We start from the raw sequence: 19,454 nt of genomic DNA, 5'->3' as shown, positions 1-19,454 counted from the left end.
GACTGTGCAACTCTTACCCATAATTATGCAAGCAGTTAATTTCACTCTTGAAAAGGCTTAGAACCAAAAAATATCTGTATCTTCTCATAGTTCTTTCACCTCCCCTCCAACTGTCATCACCTTCTACTTATAAACAACTACCAGCACAGTGAAATAAACTTTTAAATATGGGAACATGAGAGTGACAAACAAAGCAAAGTCTCTGTGAGGTACCAGTGACTTACCAAACACAGTATGGGATCTGGCATCAGTGACTGCACAGAGAAAAGGCTGTAAACTCACAGAAGTGTTAAGCTGTATCATACAAAACTGAAAGAGGACTGAAATTATATAGCTAACAATAGCCATATATCCTTAGGTTTAGATTGTTTTTCCCCTTTTTAGCTCCTTAATTTTTTTTTTGTATTCTGTCTCCTTGAAAAGCCATTTGAATCCTTCTGTAATGACAGATATTTTGCAAAATAAACCTGCATTGCATTGTGTTTGTGACACTTCACTCATGAGGGGGACAAAACCTCCCATAACAACCCCACAATAAAACAATAGAAAGAAATAGAAGAAAGCAGTGGAAGCAGCAACAAATACTGAATGTGCAACATTCATGAACACAGGACTTTGGTTCTGTTTGTACAGAAGAAAAAATTAAATTTAATTAATTTTTAAAGAAGCTCTTCAATGGTTTGCTTTGGCTGTTCCTTACACCTTTCTAAAATTATTGTTGATTCTTTCAGAGCCGGGTGTTGGCCTTGGAATTGGGTTATGTAGCATCCCTTACTTCCAGTGTATTTCAGGGATCTTTATTCACACCCTCTCGCCAGGCTCAGTGGCACATATGGACGGGAGACTCAGGTAGGATGAGAAAGGCTGTCTGTCTTCTGTCTTATGCCACGAGTTTCTCATTGCTCTGTTTTATTGGGTGGTTTTTTTGACCTGTTTGGGCAGGAGGGAATATTTATTTCTGGGAATTTCAGGATTAAAGCACGTGTGCTATTCTCAGGGTTGGAGCATGTGTCTTCAGGATAGGTAGGATTTCCAGAAATACAGCAACCCAGTGAAATCACTGCCTCTTGCACAAGCTGGGCTAACTTCGAAGGTCTCAGAAAAGCTTGTAGCATTGCTACTGGAGGAGATTTCCAAATAGAAAGTAAACATATGGCATAATTTGGCTTGTTTGAGCACTAGATTTTTTCTGATACAAGCTCCTCAAATTCTTGCCCAATAGAAAAACAGATTTGCTAAAATGAGCTTTGGTGGGAGTGTAGAAATGCACTTTCAGAGATTTTTTTTACCAACTATTAGTGTTGAACATATTGAGAACTGAACAGAACACAGCAGTTTTGGTGAAGTCTTTTTGATTTAAATTTAGGTGTTCTGTAACCCTCCTCTCTAATACTCTAGCTGAAAGAAATTCAGTCTTAAATTATTTGAATATTTGTGTGATACAAATCAGTGCCTTCAGTCAGCCTCTCTTAATGTGTGTGGGCACTAGAGCAGTGCAAGGCAGTCTCAATTTCCATATGAGCCAAATTTGGATTTCATCCAGAAAGAGCCAGTTTAGCAGATTCTGATAGTTTGTCATCAGAATTTTTCTTTTAACAAGTTACTCACATATGTAGCAGAAACATAACATCCTTTCTGACCTTAAATAGCACTAACATAATGTAAAGACATGAAAAGTGAAGAGTTAACTTGAAAGGAAGGAAGGAAGATGTAGGTGGAAGCAGCAGCTGAGCTGCAGACAGCAGAAAGATCACAAAGTGTGCACAGCTGAACGTGCAGGAAGCTCAGAGGTTGTGTGCAACATGGCAGATCCAAACCCCTTGACATGCAACTCGCTCCTGTTCCATTTTCTGTAACAGGACAGAATGACAGATTTAATCTGTAATCAAATTAGAGGTCGACCTTATGAATTTGCTTTTTATCTGTTGCCACATGGGTGAGACAAGGTCAGGAGAAAATCCCTTTTGTTTACATCCTCTCTCTTTTTTCTTAATATCTCTCTAGGTGTGGAGATGAAATTCTTGAAATTAATGAAACTTCAGTACAAAATACAACTCTTAATGAAGTTTATGCTGTGCTAAGCCATTGTGACCCTGGTGCAGTACAAATCATTATTAGCAGACACCCTGAACCGCAGGTAGCACACTCTGTATTCTTTCTGACTTTCAATACAGCACATACTGAAAACTAAGAGGGAGCAAGTGCTGATCTAAAACAGGTGGAAAAATGTTGACTACAAAAATGCTGATCTCCTTATGATTATTGCTGCACACAAAAAAATCTGAGATATGCACTCCCTTAAATAGGATCATTTAAGACTTGAAGGTCACTGGTGACAGTCTTACATGAGGTTCTGTGCAGTGAATAAGGAAAATACAGAAATAACGTTTAAGGAATAACCCAAAAGATAGTTCTTATGTGAGAAAGAATTGACAGTAATAAATAACTTGAAAGAGGGTACATACCTGCCCAAAAGGAATTAAATGTTTATACACTTGGTTTTCAGTAATTAAAATTTAGGTCTTGCCCAACCAATATTTATAGTTAAATTAATATTGAAGTACAACATTTTATTCTTTTAAGGTTTTTCTACAAAATGCTTCCTAACACCAAACACTGTATAAATGATTACCAAGTTTAAATTGTTGCATAAATTATGCTGTATTAAGTTACCTTATACTGGTAAATCCAGGACTCCACTTCTAGTGAAATCTGAAAAAGAATGTTTACCTTTGAAAGATCCCATTTTACTTAAACAGCCACTAAAACCAGCACCCATAGATATACTTCATATATACTGAGATATATACAAATATAATGGTGTGCAAATAACTCACCTCATGAGAGTAAAATGGCATGATATTTCCTAGGTGTCTGAGCAACAGCTAAAAGAAGCTGTTGCACAAGCTGTGGAAAGCAACAGATTCGGAAAGGAGAGACACCAATGGAGTACTGAAGGTAAGGGAATAAATGCATTCACTGAGACATGGTAATTTTGACTTAAAATACATCAAGGATGAGTACATGCTATATTAGGATCATTGGAAACAATCAAGTAACCCAGAGCAGAAAAGAGGAGGAAATCTCACAGGACAACCCTCCTAACATGTCTCCTATGATATGTTACCAGAGTGATGAGAACAGCCAAAGTCTGTCTGATTACAACAAAAAATTTTGTGCAAACTTCCTCCCACAGCTGCTCATCCTTTCCAGTTCACAACCTCTGCTTAGAGCCTTTCAAAATGTCTGTAGGTGACAGGACTATGGCAACAAGGAACTGCACAATGAAGGCAATGGCCTTGGGGCAAACCTTGTTAATCCCTTATTTGTGAGGAAAGGCACATGCAGTCACAGCTGGAGCTATTTGCCCAGCTCAGGTATGGCATCCTCTCACAGTAATGTATTGGAATGATATTCCTTTGAGAGTCTTCTAAAGGAACAACAGGCAACAGAGTCATCCTCAGTAAAACCATACTGCTGACATGCCTATATATAGAGAGAGAAAATGTTATTTTGGCGTCCAGGAACTTGGCTGTTGACCCTTCACCCTACAAGGCAATGCATTAATCCCACCTTTGCATCCACCAAGGATGATATTTAGCTGCAGATTTCATCAGCTGAATCTCAGGAGCGAGCACTTTGCCCGTACTGAACAGACTTTTCCGACATGTTCCTGACACAGGTGTTAGGAGGCTGGAGATGAGCTGGCATGGAAGGCACCCCTGTGAGAAGCACATGGACAGGATCGTGGGTTACTGCAGCCGCAGGGCACAGCGGCTCATGACCCGCTCCAGCAGCGACAGCAGCTACAACCCCCGGGCCTCCTGTGCCACTGCTGCTGTGCACCAGCTCTCTGACTTGAAGGCAAGGGTACACAGTGTAGATGTACCAATCACCAGGCAACCTGGCCTGCTGTACTCGTTCTCTGCCAGTAATTCGGAGAGAAATTCCCCTCCGAGCTGCAGTGAAGGTGGTCAAGCCTTGCAAAACACTAAGAAGTCATCAGAGATCCTCGTTAGAAAACCCAAATCATCAAAGCCCAAACCTCCACCAAGGAAATACTTCAAGCAGGACTGCACGTGTGATGAGCAGGGTAATGCAGACAGAAAAGAAAAGCTTGCATCAGAAGTGGCTGAATCCCCTTCTGCAAGTGTTCAGGTAAAGTAAAATTTATAACATTGTTCTTGTGTCTGCATATTTGTGAAGCAGGGGAAAGAGGAAGGCAAAGGGACTTTGCATGATAGCAGGAAGAAGGGCAGGAGAGAAAGACAAAATGTATACACATGGGAATTGGGGGAAGAAGATGAAGCTCTTCTGTTTTGAAAGTAAGGTGGGTATCTTAGTGAAGCCAGTTTAGTACCAAATGTTATGTTCAAAGTAAGGTCAGAAGGCAGAGAAGTGTCTGAAGAAAATCTTTCTTCTATACCAAGGTATCTGAGTTAAAATGCCAGTGAGAGCAGCAGCAAGAATGAATCTGAGTCCCTGCCATTCCTCAGGAGCACCAGCCACAGCATCAAATCATTTATGAAGTAGTCATGAAACAATTTCTTGGTTTCAGTAGTGGATTTTTATTGGAAGAAAGCACTAACATTATGTAGAGCAGGCAATCTTGGCCTCAGATACATTTCTTGAGACCAGGAGTTATTAAATAAACCCATTTAAATTGTGGTGCACATACATATTTGTTGATGATCTACAGTATTTGAAAACAGTGTACATTTGTACATTACTAAATTTCAGTTCCCTCTCTTATCTAAGAAAAGAGTGTTTCCCTTTTGCATGAGTGTGAAGGACTGTGAGATCTGTGCGTTGAAACGAAATTGTGGTTTGCTTAAAACTGAAACCTCTTTTCCCTAGGTTTAGTAATATGCCAGCAGAAATGAATTGTTCTCAGTGCAATGCAAAGGAAAAAAAAAAAACAAAAAAACCCACAAAAGCCTCCCACACAGTTCCCAAGCTGCAAAGATCAATATAAAATTATATAAAGCAGACTGAAGTCCACGTATAATGTTAATATCCAAAAAAATTTCAGTTAAGCACCTTATGTAAGGTCACTTTTACCATCCCCTAAGTAGAAACCGCTGCTAGAAAATCAACTTCCAGAGTAAAATTGAGGGAAATAAGTACTTGTTGTACTTACCACTCCCTGCAACTTCTTATTCTTCAGCACTTAGTCATTCTGAATGACAGTGAGAGAAAACTAAATCTTAAGATCAATAAAATCCATGAAAAATCAAGGTCTGTTCAGGAAGACAACTTCCTCTGTTAAGACAGTCTCTAAATATCTGTATATACCCAAGAGAGAGGGTTTCTTGTCACAATGTATTTCAGATCATTAGGAGAAGGTTTTATTACTGCTTTAAAATTTTTTTTAACCTTTATTCCCCCCCAAATGTTGTATGAGTCAGTCTGAGGCCTGCACACCACAGTTTTATATGGGGTTTCTGGGGTTTTTTTCCAGATTCATATATTTTTTCAGACCTTTCTTCAGCTTCATATAGTGTGGTTTGCATAATTACATTCTGACACGCTTCTCTTTCCTGTTTGTTCAGCAGGAAGTTGGAGAACCAGTGTTAGAGGGACATCAAACTGGTGTAACCCACGGTGCCTTCACCACTTCTCCTACAGCATATGATAAGGAACACACAACTGCTGCTCCAGGGGGCAGAGATCAAGAAAGAAAAGAAAAATTAGGTATGTTTAATTCCATGAACCTTTCTTTCCAGCTAAATACGTACTTTTTAATTTGGATTCCAAAATGGGTATTGAGCTGATTTCACCTTCTCTTTAAATGTAGTCTTCAAACTATACCTGTAAATCTTGGGGTGAACAGATGAAATTTCAAATTATTGATTAATCTCTGTAAAGAAAGGGAAAGTAGATCAAAATCAGCATAAGAGATGATTTACTGTAAGTTTTAAAAATTACTGATAAATCTTTGTAAAAAAGAGAAACTAGATCAAAAGCAGCATAAGAGATGATTTATTGTAAAAATTGTGAATGGACAGGTACAATATTGCTGTATTGCTTCAGATGAAACTGCTTAGTTATACTGAATATCTGATACTAAAGGTTAGTTTTAGCATTTCTAAAGGACATTTCTAAGCACAGTTTCAAGGCTCTGGTGTTGCAATGGTACAAACCACTGATAAGTTAGTTTTCTGCTGTGCTAGTTAGAATCCAGGAAACTTAGTGTTAAGGGAACAAGACAATCTCAAGAGGTCTCTTACAACATCAATGCTTATGTAATTCTGTAAATTATGGCTCAGATCATTAAAAAAAGTGAAAATGTTGCCTTAAAAAAAAGTTGACACTGAAGCAGATAACAGTACTTGTGCACAAACAGAAATTTGCTGCCATTCAACTCCATCATGTCTAACACTAAAATGCTTAATTGCTCTGTGATGTAAAAAGTATTCCCATATTAGAATCAAGTTTTTACTTATCAGAAAAATCAACTGGAAATGCCTGCAGAAATTTGAGGAACCATAAATATTGAAGATCTTCCTATGAGAGTCTTTTTAGAGTAAGATACACTTATAAATGTAGAAAAGAAAAAATGCTTCTAAAAGGAATTTATTGTAACATCAGCTTTTTCTCTAGGCTGCAAACAACATTACAATTTTAACCTTCTCTTGTAGCTGTTATAGCCTGTATCAAGATTTCAGCATCCCAGATTTTCAGTATTTGTAGACCCTTTAAAAAGGGAACTCATATTTAAGCATGCAAGACCCTTGTTTTTCACGTAATTTCAGCATCTGGATTCAGAACTTGTAGATCAAGAGCTATGAATTTTTTAAAAGTTTAAACTTCTTAGAAACTAAAAAAAAAAACTATCAGAGGCTTGAATGACATTCAAATTTAATGAATTAATAATGGTGCAGAGAGAAGGGGTGGAGAGGTAGAAGGATGTTTGTTTGTAATGGATGTCTCTTTATTACAGGGACTCCACTTTCATCAATACAAAGGCCTGTACTTAAAAGACAAGCACGGGTAGATTATAGTCTTGATACAACAGAAGACCCCTGGGTTAAAATTTCTGACTGCATAAAAAGCTTATTTAATCCTACCATGAGTGAAAACAACGTCCACTTAGATTTGCAACCTGGCATCGACAAAAACAAAGAGAATCAAAATCGAAGCAGCTCCGAGACAGTTCTGAAGAAATCAGAATCAGAATTAGTCGGTTCCAAAGTGCTAAAAGCAGATGAAAATGACAGTGTGAAAAAGGGTCCTCCTGTTGCACCTAAGCCCACCTGGTTCCGCCAAAGCCTGAAAGGATTGAGGAAAGCAAATTCAGATCTAAAACCACAGGCAGATCAAAGTCCTCCCAACCATGACAGTATTTCCAACAAAAACCTGCAATCCAGCTTATCACGTGTGTCTCCTGGAGGATCATCAATAAAGCAAAGAATAAGCTCATTTGAATCCTTGAGTGCTCCACAGTCACCTGAAAAACCCCCCCGAAGGCTGAGCCCAAAACCATCGGTCCAGAAAGAACCTTCTCCCACTGCAGCAGGGGCAGAGGCAGCTCCAGTCTGCTCAAACCAACCTTTCCTCCAACACTGCGAGAGCAGCCAGCAACAGCCTCCTGTGGCCATGGCTACAAAGAGCCTGGACAGGTCTTCCTCTCGCAGGGAGGGTACTGCAACCAGCTCAGAGAAAAGCAGCAATGCCAGCACTGAAAATTCATCAAGTCTCTTAACTCCAGGGGCTGTTGCAAACTCCCATCTTGTGTCCGTAGCAAAAGCACACAGCCTAAGGTCACGAAGTTTCCCACTTACTGCTGCCCAGGCTTGTGAGATAATGAAGCCATGTGATGAGAAGTGCAGCAAAATCTATTCCATCAGCAGCCAGGTGTCATCTGCTTTAATGAAATCCCTGCTTTGCCTTCCTCAGTCCCCAGCCTCTTCTGGAAGCAGTGCATGGGAAACTCTGGACACAGTGTCCCAGTCTTCCATGGAGGAAGATGAGAATTCCATCTCACCTGCAAGTGAGAATCACCACCTGGACACTGGGTTTTCCCTAAAGTAAGACACCATATTTAAAACTCAGATTTACAGACCAGCATTGCTGAGCAGCTGTGCTGATCTGCTAACAGAATAAAGTTCAAAGGTAGCATCACACAGAAGTAAAGCACAGACTAAATGAAGAACTTTTTAGAGCACGAAGGTTAAATGACTCACATGACTGTTAATTCTGGTTTTAATCTGTATTATATATAGGCACATGTGTATTTCAAACATCCTCCTGTTTAAGGAGCAGTATTTCTAGTATCTCTGTGATAAAACAGATTTAAGTGTCTTTGCCTGAGGCCATGAGATTATTCCTATTCTTTTATGCAATGGATTCTACTTCTTTTAAGTTAACATGATTAATTTCCATTTGCCCATATTTATAGTAGTTGTAGGAGTTACCACCCCCATGACATGCTAATAAGATGAAAAGATGACTGCTCCAAAACTGCCTTTTGCTTTAGTGGGTATGTTCTTGCATAGCTCAATGTTTCTTTTTTGTTCTTGTCACAATGTGACAGCCTCTCCGAGCTGAGAGAATACACGGTGAGCCTGGCAGACAAAGGGAAGGAGGAAGACAAACAGGAACACAGCTCACCTCAAGCATCCGGTGTGTCAGGGCAGTCAGTCATCTCTCTGCTTTCCCCTGAGGAGCTGGCAAAGCTTATAGAGGAAGTCAAAGCCCTAGATGAAGAAACCTTGAAGGTAAACCTGATTTTTCTTTCCGTGCATGGTTTTCAGAAAACTGTAGAGTGAATGTGTCTGGTTAATCTTTGCAACTTAATATTATGCTTATGGCACTAAGTCTCATTATAAAATGCACAATAGAGAAAAAGAAAATATGCTGAATTTCCAATCATTGTGACATACATTTTGGGAAGTTCTTGACTTTATTCTGTTCTCTACCTAGGAATTTGATGATATTCATGTTACAGTTTTGCATAAAGAAGAAGATACCGGGCTTGGATTCAGCCTAGCAGGGGGCATTGATCTAGAAAACAAAGTGGTAACAGTGAGTAGCATCTTAAAATATACTCCCAAATCAACACTCTTTCTGAAAAATACATACCTTACTGGTTTTCTACTACAGTGTTTGGCTTTCAGATTACCAAAGCAGGCAGCTGTATTGATAAGTTTGGAAGGACCATAGTCTCAGTAGGTGAAAACAGGTTCCTTCTGCACAGAGCTGCCTCCCCAGGTATCTGGCAGCAGTGTCCTGCTTCCTTGGGCCTCTCCTGCCCAACAGCTCTGAAAGCCAAGGCAGAACACACAGCCCTGTGCAGGAAATAAACATCTTACTCACGTGCTCGTAGAAGGCCATGCAGAGTGGTCTGGAGGAATGGGGTGGGTGAATACATGTCAGGGGTCTGGAAGTTAGAGATAAGCCTCACACCTCCTTCCTCCCACGAGCAGAGCAGTGAGAGGGTCAGGAAGCAGCACATGCAAGGTACGTACCACGGGCAGCACGGCTTTAGCCATCTGGTACCAGGGCCAGGCTGCTTCCCTGGCTTCTTGAGGAGGGATGTTCTCAGGTGTTGGGAAATAGAATTATTGGGATCAATAAAAGAACTGTGCAAGCAATAGGGCTGGAAGTTTTTAGGCTTGTGTGTGAGAGACACTTTCCATGGGAAAGTCCCTGTGTGAAGGTAGACAATCAGCCTGAGAAAAAAAGAGGGAGTGAAAAACTTGAAGCTGTGCTGTCCGGGAGTGAAACGAGGGAGACGAGCACAAAATTCTTTTGATCATAACAAGACTGTGGAAACTTGCCAATGTAAGTCCAATTATGTAGAAATAGAAATGTGTCTTGATAAGTTAAGCCACTTAGGAGCTAACAAGCTGGTATACTATATAAGTGCCTTTGGACTGCTAAATAAATGGAGTTCATTTATCAACCATATTGGTTTGGACTGTGTCTCTCTCCCCCCACTGGGATCCGGGCTCCTCGTCCCACGCAGCTTCTAACACTCAGGAAAACTTCTCTGTGCAAATTTATTCAGTCCTCAGTCCTGAAACATGACAGAAGCAACTGGTTCCTGGCAAAGAATGAAAAATGCACATGGTGTAAAGAATTAACTGAGCGATTTAGTGACGTGTCCTTTTTTTCTCTTCCTTTGTGTGTGTGTGGTGACTGGGCTCTTCAATAGGTTCACAAAGTATTTCCCAATGGACTGGCCTACCAGGAAGGAACTATTCAGAAAGGAGATGAAGTGCTCTCCATTAATGGAAAGTCTCTTAAAGGTGCGACTCACGGTGATGCCTCAGCAATCATGCGACAGGCCCGACAACCCAGACAAGCTGTTGTTGTCACCAGAAAACCTAAAGATGGAGAAAAAAATCTCAACGTTTCAATCAGCTCTAGTACATCCTCGGTAGCAAGTGATGCCTCACAAGAGTCTGGTAAGTTTAGTGGCATTATCTTGCAGCCCCCACCTGATAAGTGTTTACTCATCACCTGAAATCCAGGTGTTCATAAAAGCAGCATTGGCTGCATAAACCTGTGAACCATGATTAAAAACAGCACAGTTAATAAAACATCCCTAAAATAGACATTTGAAATAACTTTACTGAAAAGGGAAAGAATTAATAGAGCTCTGAAGTAAAAGAACTCCCTAAGAAAACCAAAGCAAGTGTGATTCTCTATGTGAATTTCTGTAGAAGTACAAAGATGGTTGTTGTAGCAACACATCTAATTGAAGGTATAATGGCAACTCAGTGAACAATGATTCTTTATTCTAATATTGTTACAAGACTTGTCTCCATGAAAGAGAATTTCAGTTTGAACAAACAATGTGCTATTGTTTGATATAGCAGGTGGCTACATCTGAAACACAGCAAGGTCAGAGTTTTGCAGAATATTTCACTTTCAGAATAGTTTTGTGTTTTGGTTTTGGTCTTTTTTCTAAAGCATGATCTGGAGATCTGTAGCTTTATTTCCATACTGCAAATTAGCAGCCTTGTAGTCAATACAACTTCGTAACTAACATGAAGTCAAATATTTACCTTAGATTTTGTTCATTTCACAGATTTTTACAATTTACTAAATATCTTATTATCCCATTAATTCGAACACAATTTTCTTTCCCCAGCATCCCAGAGGGCCTTAAAATGACAACATGAGAAATTAAAAGTTTTAGCTTTCTCTTTCACTTGGCAGTTTATAGGACCTTTGCAAACAATCCAAAAGTTAATTTTTTGTAACAGATGTTTTAGCTTTTCAGACTGTATGCTGTCCATCTGGTAACTTTCCATTTGTTTCCAGGCACTGGAGATACAATCTGCACTGTAACTCTAGAAAAAACACCTGCTGGTTTAGGATTCAGTCTGGAAGGAGGGAAGGGCTCTATTCAGGGAGATAAACCCATCATCATCAACAGGATATTTAAAGGTAAACACGCTTTGCATCTTCCCAACTCAGGCAGACTTGTGGGGTTCATCACTGACTGCTGATTTATAACTATGGAAATGCCATTTTTTCAAATGCAGCATTCTCTTGTTTGGTGCCAGTAATTTGTTGCCTGCTGGGACCGGGTGGTTTACACCAAACGTGCTGGTGATCCATTCACTAGTACGTGAAAGATGCACCAAAGCTTCCCCCACAGAAAGAACTAAAGGAAATTCCTTTTCTCTCCCCAGGGACTGCACTGGAACAGAGCAGCCCTGTGCAGCCTGGTGATGAGCTCTTACAAGTGCACACAACAGCCATGCAAGGACTCACTCGTTTTGAGGCATGGAATGTAATCAAGGCATTACCTGACGGGCCCATCACAGCGATCATCAAGAGGAAGAATCGCAGCTCTGTCATCACCAAGTCATCTGAAACTTTGTAAGAGGAAGGATTAGACTACTGCTAATACTCAAACAAAGGATTTTGTTACTTGCAGGCACTTGGCTGGCACAGCAAGATACTCAGCACCCATGAAGAGTACACTGGATCTTACTGCCAGTTACAGAGAAAGCTCTCTGGGATGAACTTAGATGTGCAGGAAATGGGCATGATTTTCATTTCAACATACAGAAACAGATGTTACAAAGTGTGTAATTATAAATAATGACTTTGTTAATAACATACTGGTTGTAATAAAATACATGACAGCTGTAGTTCTCTCCTATTTAAAGCCATTAACTTAACAAGTATCAGAAGCACATTCTGTGTTTTCAGTGGTACTCTCCAAGTCCTGTTCCCTACCTTACCTTCCCAGGAACAAGTGTCTACGAGCCTACAACTAAACACTGCCTCAGGGAATGTGTAGGGCAGAGAAAGGGGGCTGCAGTGCAAAACAATGTTCCCTAGAAAAATCCAACTTTTCTATTAAAAACACAGAACACTTGGGAGAGCCAAACCTGTAGAGGTAACTTTCTACTAGCAGTTGACAGAGCCATCTCAACTGCAGCAGGCAAACACAGGGTGGAGAGGAGTTCTCATGGTATTCCAAGGGGGAGGCAGGAAGCTGTGGGTAATGTAGTGGGAGCTTTCCTAACCTTCATCTGGCCACAGGTCTCAAGAGGACTACAGCAGCAGGATAACGAGGCCATTCAGAACAAAATCTTACCTTCTAACCACACTTCACTCTTTTAAATGTCTCTGTTAATTTTGCAAGGGAAAGTACCAGTGAGAGTACTTGGGAACCCAAGTACTTCTGAACTGAAATGTTTATTCTGGAAAAGGCTAAATAACTTGGAGACAAATCTATCCTAAATGCCCTGTATGGAATTCTACCAGCAGCAGACACGTACCTATGGCACGATGATCTTGTGCACCCACTCGATCTTCTGCAACCTCCTTCACCAAAGGGAGAGAGAGAAGCAAGGGCAGGATGGAAGTAGTGACTCCCCAGCTGAGAGCCAGAGGTTATTGTCCTTGGCTGTTCACCTTCCCAGCGATGGGAATTTTCTGTACCCTTCTTTAGTTACTCAATTTCACCAGGAAGAGATTAAGGAGCTCAGGAGCTGTTTTCCATACACTTAACGCCTCAAAAACAGCAGTTAAGGGAAAGGGAAGTAGGATAGGCAGGAGAAGGTTTTAATTAAATCCAGGCATTGAACTTGCTGCAGCCTTTTCTCACAAGACAACTGTAAATTAATCCTTGAAAGAACATTCTTGACAAGCCATCTGCCCCCACACACTCAGCTGGAGCTGTCTCCCAAAAACTAATCTCTACCTCAAAACAAAAATTTGGTTGGGTAGCAACCAAAAAAAGAGAAAAATGGGAGAGTGAATATTACGTAAGTACCAGTTCAAAAAAGTATAAAAAAAAATCTTTGCCAAGACACTTCTAACTCCAGTTTGGCAGGGCAGAAGGATGAACATGAAGGGCTCTTAATTCCTGGATAAAAGGTGTTGAGCACTCAGAAAAGGGATTCTTAAGTTATTCCTATGAAGAGTCTCACCACCTTTATTTCTCAGAGCAATAAAAAAATATAAATAGCTAATAAGAAGCCACATTGTCTGCAAAAATAATTTGCATTACTTGCAGAAATAATGAGCGGTGACCTCAGCTGTGCTTCTTGGACTTTCTGCTAATTAAATTCATGATAATCCTGGAAAGACTTGCCAAGATATTATAATTCATGCCTAACAACTTCAGTACATTTACAAAAATATATTTAAGACTCTGTGATATCAAGGCCCACATCTCTTCTCAGTGAACTTACTACTCTTCCTAGGTATAGGAAGCAGCAATTGGAAATAAGGACTGACCAAGGGCAAATACCTGCGAGGGTGAGTGTTCTCACCAAAACACCTCTTCCCTTGTATGCATACCATCACCAGGGAAGGCCTTTCCCCTCTTTTTGCCTTAAATTCAGAGATGCTGGAGGTCTAAGCAGCTCCTAGGCTTCCTTGACAGCAGAACAGGTGTATGAAGAACCATTTCAAAGGATGATTCAGGAAAAACAGTAAGGTGTAGCAGAAAAAATATTTATTTCACCACACTCACACAAGTTTTTACATCTTTGTATACAAAGGAGACTGGACTAAAAACTGTTTCCTTGAACTCCATAGGGTGAGGTTTACAGTGGGAAACTTAATGTGCAAGTCCATGCCCTATACATATAAAAAATAGAAAAAAATACAGGGACAGAAAGCAGAGCACGTTAACCCTGTTAAATAATCGAGTTACCACATTAAAATCACAACCTGCATTTAACTTCCTAATTCAGCAATTATTTTTACCTTTGTAATTATATGTAATTCATAGTAATGTCTGATGTTCCTGCAGCAACCAGCACCATAGGTATCTCCCAAAGATGGACACATCTTGGCACACAAAATCAGGTGCTGATTTCCCAATGTAATGTTGGGAGGCAAACCAGTCTTAGAAAAAAAGCAATGTCCTTATGGCCTGTCAAGGCAAAGCTACTGAAAAGATTATTTACCCGTTAAAACCTCTCACCACAGGAAACCAAAACACATTCAAATACAGTTCAAAATGGTCATTCCACGTGCCATTTAAAAAATGGCAAGTAAAGTGCTTAATCCTCTTTATTTATTGCCTCTGTGTCGGTTCAGTTTGTTTCACGACACTGTGAAACCACTGGTTTTGGTACAGAGAGGGGAGAGTGTCTGTTTGCCAGCCCACACACCTGTGCATTGATTAGCACTGCTGGACCTTGACTTACAAAAAAGCACTTAAGGCATATTTACCATCAATATTGATGTCTGCTGGAACAAACCAGTGACATCCTCTACGTAATCCCCTTTGTTCTGGCTTTCACCATTTGCTGGCTTGGACCCACTGAAGCATCTTGGCAGCTCTAGGAGTGCTGGCAGCAGGAGAGAGACATCTTCTGGGGGAGAACCACTGATCCACAGGAATCGACAGGGAGCTTCAGAGACCAAAGAGGGCTGACCTGCACCTGGCTGTGGTGCTAAGTGGATTTTAGCAATGCTTCACCTCCACAGACACTGACAAAGAGTGGCCAAGAACAGATCCAGTATGTGCATCTTCTCCTTGCAGTCATCACTGCTGCCACCTGGTGTGGTATTTTTCTAATCATTAAAGTGAAGAATTTCATATTACATAAGAATGCATTGTTCTGCATGGAGTAAGGTAGCAAATGCTGTTTTAAAAATCTGTTGTCCTCAGTTCATTGTTTCATGTCACCTTTCTTAAGTATCTTAGCTGATGGAAAAGCCCTGAGGCCAACTTTGTATTTTTGCCTACAAGCTGACAGGTTGTTTCCTACCCTCAGCTGGTGATCCCAGCAACTCGTCTTGTCATGCTTTTAATGCCTTAACAGCTTTGGTGAGGTTGCTGTAAAATCCAGATATGCTAGATGGAAAAAAGGAATCCACCACTGTCTGGGGAAGATAGCCACCAAGATCCGTCTGAAAGAAAGTGAGGAGCTCAGTCCTGTCTGGCTCCCTGCAAAGACAATGAAAGTGATTTTATAGCCAGTGGTTTAAGAGCATTAAGAACTTTTCAATGACTCTTACTTGTATTAGAATAGCTATTTCCAAGAGCTTTCCTTTTTTTAAACAAATACACAAATTTCAATGAATGTAGCTATGAAATTAGTTTATCCAGGCCCTAATTAGCTACACAACTCTGTCTATAAATTATGGCAAATTAACCAGATACTCATTTACCAAAAATTAAGACCATACTTGTATGTTTTGCTGAATCTCTGCTCAAGAGGTCAGGGAGAATTTTACCATGATAACAGTTCCTGTAACATTAAAGACTTCCCTCTAGGAAATGAGGAGAAACTAATTCATTGCACAAAAATGAGAACAAGGAAGGGCACTCAGTCATAATGATTACTGGGAAGTCAGAAACATTCCATTGCCAAGAGGCTTCAGGTCACATGTGGCCACATACACATAAACACACCACACAATGGATAAGGAGGTCTTTAGAATTTATGACATTCAAACAGGTTGTCTCTTACCCTGGAACAGGTATGCAGAAACACCCACAGGGATAATTAAAACCTCTCACAAAATTTGGTTGAGGAGGACACAGCGGGTGTTCCACATTGGTGGCTGCAAGAAAAAGCATTGAAGGAAAGTGTCATTCTTCCAGAAGATGGGAAAGAATCCTTGGTACTCAAAGCTCCAGATGGGAAGCAAACTCACTATTCAAAATGCATTTAAAAAAGAACTGCAGTACAACCTTTCCAGTGTGGAGCTGACAAGTGGTCAGAAAAGACCACTAAAGGGAACCACTCTGTCCTTAGCATGGGGAAATCAAAGAAGTGTTGAATTTAGAAGCAATTGTTACTGAGCTCTGAAGGAGGAAGCATCGACACTTCGACACAGTTTCACTGAGCCCATGCTGTGTGCCAGCACTGCTTTTCTCAAGAGGTCATTTGGGTCACTTCCAACAATCCATGTCACACAGATCACTTGGCTGCTGAAAAGCTGCACTCTAGCAAGTGTATAAATTCCTGGCAAGGCTTTTCTGAACAGGATGGGAAAATGGGACACCTGAACAGTGGGGCAATAAAAGCTCTGACTTGTAACAGTTAAACAACAGAATGAAAGAGAAAAAAAAAATACAACCTTCTATACAGTGGCAGCCCCGTAAAAATCAGCACTATTTCTTTTCATAAACAAAATTATTTTCACGTACAGGAGTGGTATGTTTATTCAATGGCTTCACTGAAACCTGTGCAGAAAATGCTAAAATGGGATTTAGCCTAAACGGGACTCCTTTTAGAAAGTTCTGTAAATTCTTAAAACAACAAAAACACACACTCAACCCAGAACTTAACAGTAAATTAAATACTTATTCAAGTTCAAAAGCGTAGCAAGGGAACAAACCATAGGCCAAGAGTATCATCATCATCTGACTATTGAAATGATTTATATACTCTGGGAACAACAACGCAGAGAGGTGACTATTATTTTGTCTTCTGATCAAGATCAGGTCAACAACTACTGAACAACATGTTACTTAGTTTTAATTTTATGTTTATTTCTGGTACCTTTGATTTTATAGCTTCCAATAGATGCTGGTTATTTCCAAACATAACATGAACCTGTTGAGAACACAAGTGCCTTACCAGCAGACAGCATAGTCCCATCTTCATATTGCTTCATAACTACTACATCCACAAATTCCCTTGGTGAAATAATCCTCATGCAAGCTGAAGGGGTTGTGGTTCTGCATACAGAGACAGTCTGAATATCACAAGACAGTCATGTCAGCTGATGTTTTCAGAAGTACAGCAGAAAAATCCCTGTACTTGCCAGTACTCTTTCAGTTACACTTTCTAAACTCTCTCAAGGAGTTCTACTACATCCTTTGTTGAACGAAATGTAAATCAGCACAGTCAAAAGGCACCATGAACAACCAAGGACAAGAAAAAAAACAGAGTGACAAGGTGTTGGTTCCATGTTCAGAGAGGACAGATACCAGAAGGGATGCTGAAATGCAAACCTGGCACATCTGTGCTCGTAAGACAGTTAAAACCCTTGTCCTCCCCAGGACACCAGCAAAGATAACTTCTTTGTGTAGTACACACAGGATACAACTTGATAACCCAGTTTGTTACACTGCACCAACATTAACACTACCATCTGCTTCTGTGATTGGCTCCCAAAACCAGAAGTTTCCACCACACTGGTATGTGCTGGCAAATCTGTGAATTTCAACTGGCAGGTTGCAGCATTCCTGAAGTTGGCTATAATGAATACTAAATGCCTATAGGATTCCCCCAAGAAAAATAAACTTCCTGGAACTTCCAGAAACATTTCTGGGACTGGCTGTGTTTGCACCTGGCTGCCTCCAAGCACATACGCCCGCTTCAGATTTGGGGATCTAAATCCAATGCCCTTCTAATTTTCTGACATGCTATAAAAAAGGGGAATTAAAACTGTACAAGTGTGTTAGCAGAAGCTGCTGCTCATATATAGCCCTGCTCATCTGTGTGCTCAAAGTGTAGCATCTCCACGTTAATGACAGAGGGAAAGCACTAGGTGCTGAGCCCAGTTAAGGCAGGGTGTGATTGATGTGCAGGGCAGAGCGTCACTGCTGCCACGGTGAAAGATTGGACCTAAATTGATGGCTGATGATGTGAACACTTCACTGCTTAGCTAAGTCTCTGCGGTGTCTAAACTTCCTCTTCCCTCATACTGAGCTTGCTAAAAACAATCACACTTAGCTTGATTTGCAGTATTAACAACACCGCAAGAATCTTTAATGTTATATATTTAATGATATACATACATATATGTCATACGTTTCTATCTTTTAAATACACAGTATTTAGACAAGAATGATTTTCCTTTCAGAAAAATAAGCCTATATTTACATACATACATATGTTAACAAAATGTGTAACATTTATGGAAAAGGAACAAGAGAAAAAAACAAAAACAAAGCAAAAAAGGTTTCTTATCCCAGGATCGTCCAGCTGATCCGGCCAGAAACACAGCACAATTTAAGACTCTCTACCTCCCTGCACATAACATCGGCTGTCTCCTAAGGCCTAACGCTGCTGAACACACACCGCATTAATCTTACCGGAACAGTTCGTAAGGAACTTACATCGCTGATGGCTTCAACGACCTCGAAGTCCTTCACGTTTTGGTCCCACTTGGTCCTGAGCCCGCCGGCCACCGGCTTTATGCACTCCCAGACATCCCGCGGGCTGGCGGGCAGGATCCCCTCTCCCTTGTACCTGCGGGCGACGAAACGAAACCGCACCGCGCTGCTCTGCCCGGCCCCGGCAGCACCGCGGGCAGCGCCCCGCGCCCCGGCAACGAGCCGTACTCACAGGTTGCCAGCGAACTCCGTCGAGGGTCTCCAGGACACCGCCACTTCCCCCTGCGGGACGGGAAGCGTTCAGCCCCCGGGCCGGCTCCCGCCCCTCCCCGCTGGCTGCCCCGGCAGCCCGCTCACCCACCGTGCTGCGGCAGCCCCGCCAGCCGCCGGGGTCCCTCCGGTAGAGCCGCAGCTGCTCGGCCGCCGCCTCAGCGCGCCCCGCGCACTCCATGTCGGGCGGGCGGGGCCGCTGCCGCGCCGCCTTTGAGCGCCCGCGCCGCGCCGCCCCTGGGCCGATGGCGGCACCGCCCCCTCACCTGAGGGTGACGCCGGCCCGGCCCGGCCGCGCCTCACGGGACAGCGGAAACGGGGACGGGACAGCGGGAACGTGTGTGGGATCGGAGGCGGAGCGCTGCTTCCTTAGGGTTGGGGCCGTGTGTGGGATCGGAGGCGGAGCGCTGCTCCCTTAGGGTTGGGGCCGTGTGTGGGATCGGAGGCGGAGCGCTGCTCCCTTAGGGTTGGGGCCGTGTGTGGGATCGGAGGCGGAGCGCTGCTCCCTTAGGGTTGGGGCCGTCTGTGGGATCGGAGGCGGAGCGCTGCTTCCTTAGGGTTGGGGCCGTGTGTGGGATCGGAGGCGGAGCGCTGCTCCCTTAGGGTTGGGGCCGTCTGTGGGATCGGAGGCGGAGCGCTGCTTCCTTAGGGTTGGGGCCATGTGTGGGATCGGAGGCGG

At 41.9% G+C, this 19,454-nt stretch overlaps 2 protein-coding genes across 3 annotated transcripts in view; one reads left to right on the top strand and one right to left on the bottom strand.

The window, feature by feature from the left end:
- Positions 1-12,113, top strand: part of IL16 (interleukin 16) — a 29,326-nt gene extending 17,213 nt beyond the window's left edge. The window contains exons 11-21 of one of the 2 annotated variants that reach the window (XM_069025251.1): positions 732-849; positions 2,005-2,137; positions 2,871-2,958; positions 3,683-4,158; positions 5,556-5,694; positions 6,944-8,030; positions 8,537-8,720; positions 8,926-9,027; positions 10,160-10,412; positions 11,275-11,400; positions 11,649-12,113. In XM_069025251.1, the coding sequence (XP_068881352.1) occupies positions 732-849; positions 2,005-2,137; positions 2,871-2,958; positions 3,683-4,158; positions 5,556-5,694; positions 6,944-8,030; positions 8,537-8,720; positions 8,926-9,027; positions 10,160-10,412; positions 11,275-11,400; positions 11,649-11,842 (2,900 nt within the window). In that variant the 3' untranslated portion in view covers positions 11,843-12,113. Of the gene's footprint in view, positions 1-731; positions 850-2,004; positions 2,138-2,870; positions 2,959-3,682; positions 4,159-5,552; positions 5,695-6,943; positions 8,031-8,536; positions 8,721-8,925; positions 9,028-10,159; positions 10,413-11,274; positions 11,401-11,648 lie in introns of both variants that reach the window. The other variant, XM_069025250.1, reaches the window with a different exon arrangement.
- Positions 12,114-13,916: 1,803 nt separating this feature from the next.
- Positions 13,917-18,976, bottom strand: STARD5 (StAR related lipid transfer domain containing 5). Its single transcript, XM_069025249.1, has 6 exons — positions 18,867-18,976; positions 18,738-18,787; positions 18,509-18,641; positions 17,022-17,139; positions 15,906-15,999; positions 13,917-15,379 (listed from the first exon to the last, which is right to left on the bottom strand). The coding sequence occupies exons 1-6, from the start codon at positions 18,954-18,956 to the stop codon at positions 15,232-15,234; spliced, it is 633 nt and encodes a 210-aa protein (XP_068881350.1). The 5' UTR covers positions 18,957-18,976; the 3' UTR covers positions 13,917-15,231.
- Between the last annotated feature and the right edge of the window lie 478 nt (positions 18,977-19,454).

The sequence above is a fragment of the Aphelocoma coerulescens genome, chromosome 10, assembly GCF_041296385.1.
Source record: "Aphelocoma coerulescens isolate FSJ_1873_10779 chromosome 10, UR_Acoe_1.0, whole genome shotgun sequence".
In the NCBI taxonomy this organism is placed as follows: domain Eukaryota; kingdom Metazoa; phylum Chordata; class Aves; order Passeriformes; family Corvidae; genus Aphelocoma; species Aphelocoma coerulescens.
The sequence above is the reverse complement of the archived record's forward strand: the minus strand, read 5'-3'. Positions and strand labels throughout refer to the sequence as shown.

Coding starts and splice junctions, on each gene's coding strand:
- STARD5 (XM_069025249.1), bottom strand. CDS start 18,956: ATGGAGTGCGCGGGGCGCGCTGAGGCGGCGGCCGAGCAGCTGCGGCTC. Junction 16,000..17,021: donor TGGGACTATGCTGTCTGCTG/GTAAGGCACTTG, acceptor TTTTTCTTGCAG/CCACCAATGTGGAACACCCG. Junction 15,380..15,905: donor TTCTGCATACCTGTTCCAGG/GTAAGAGACAAC, acceptor TTGTCTTTGCAG/GGAGCCAGACAGGACTGAGC.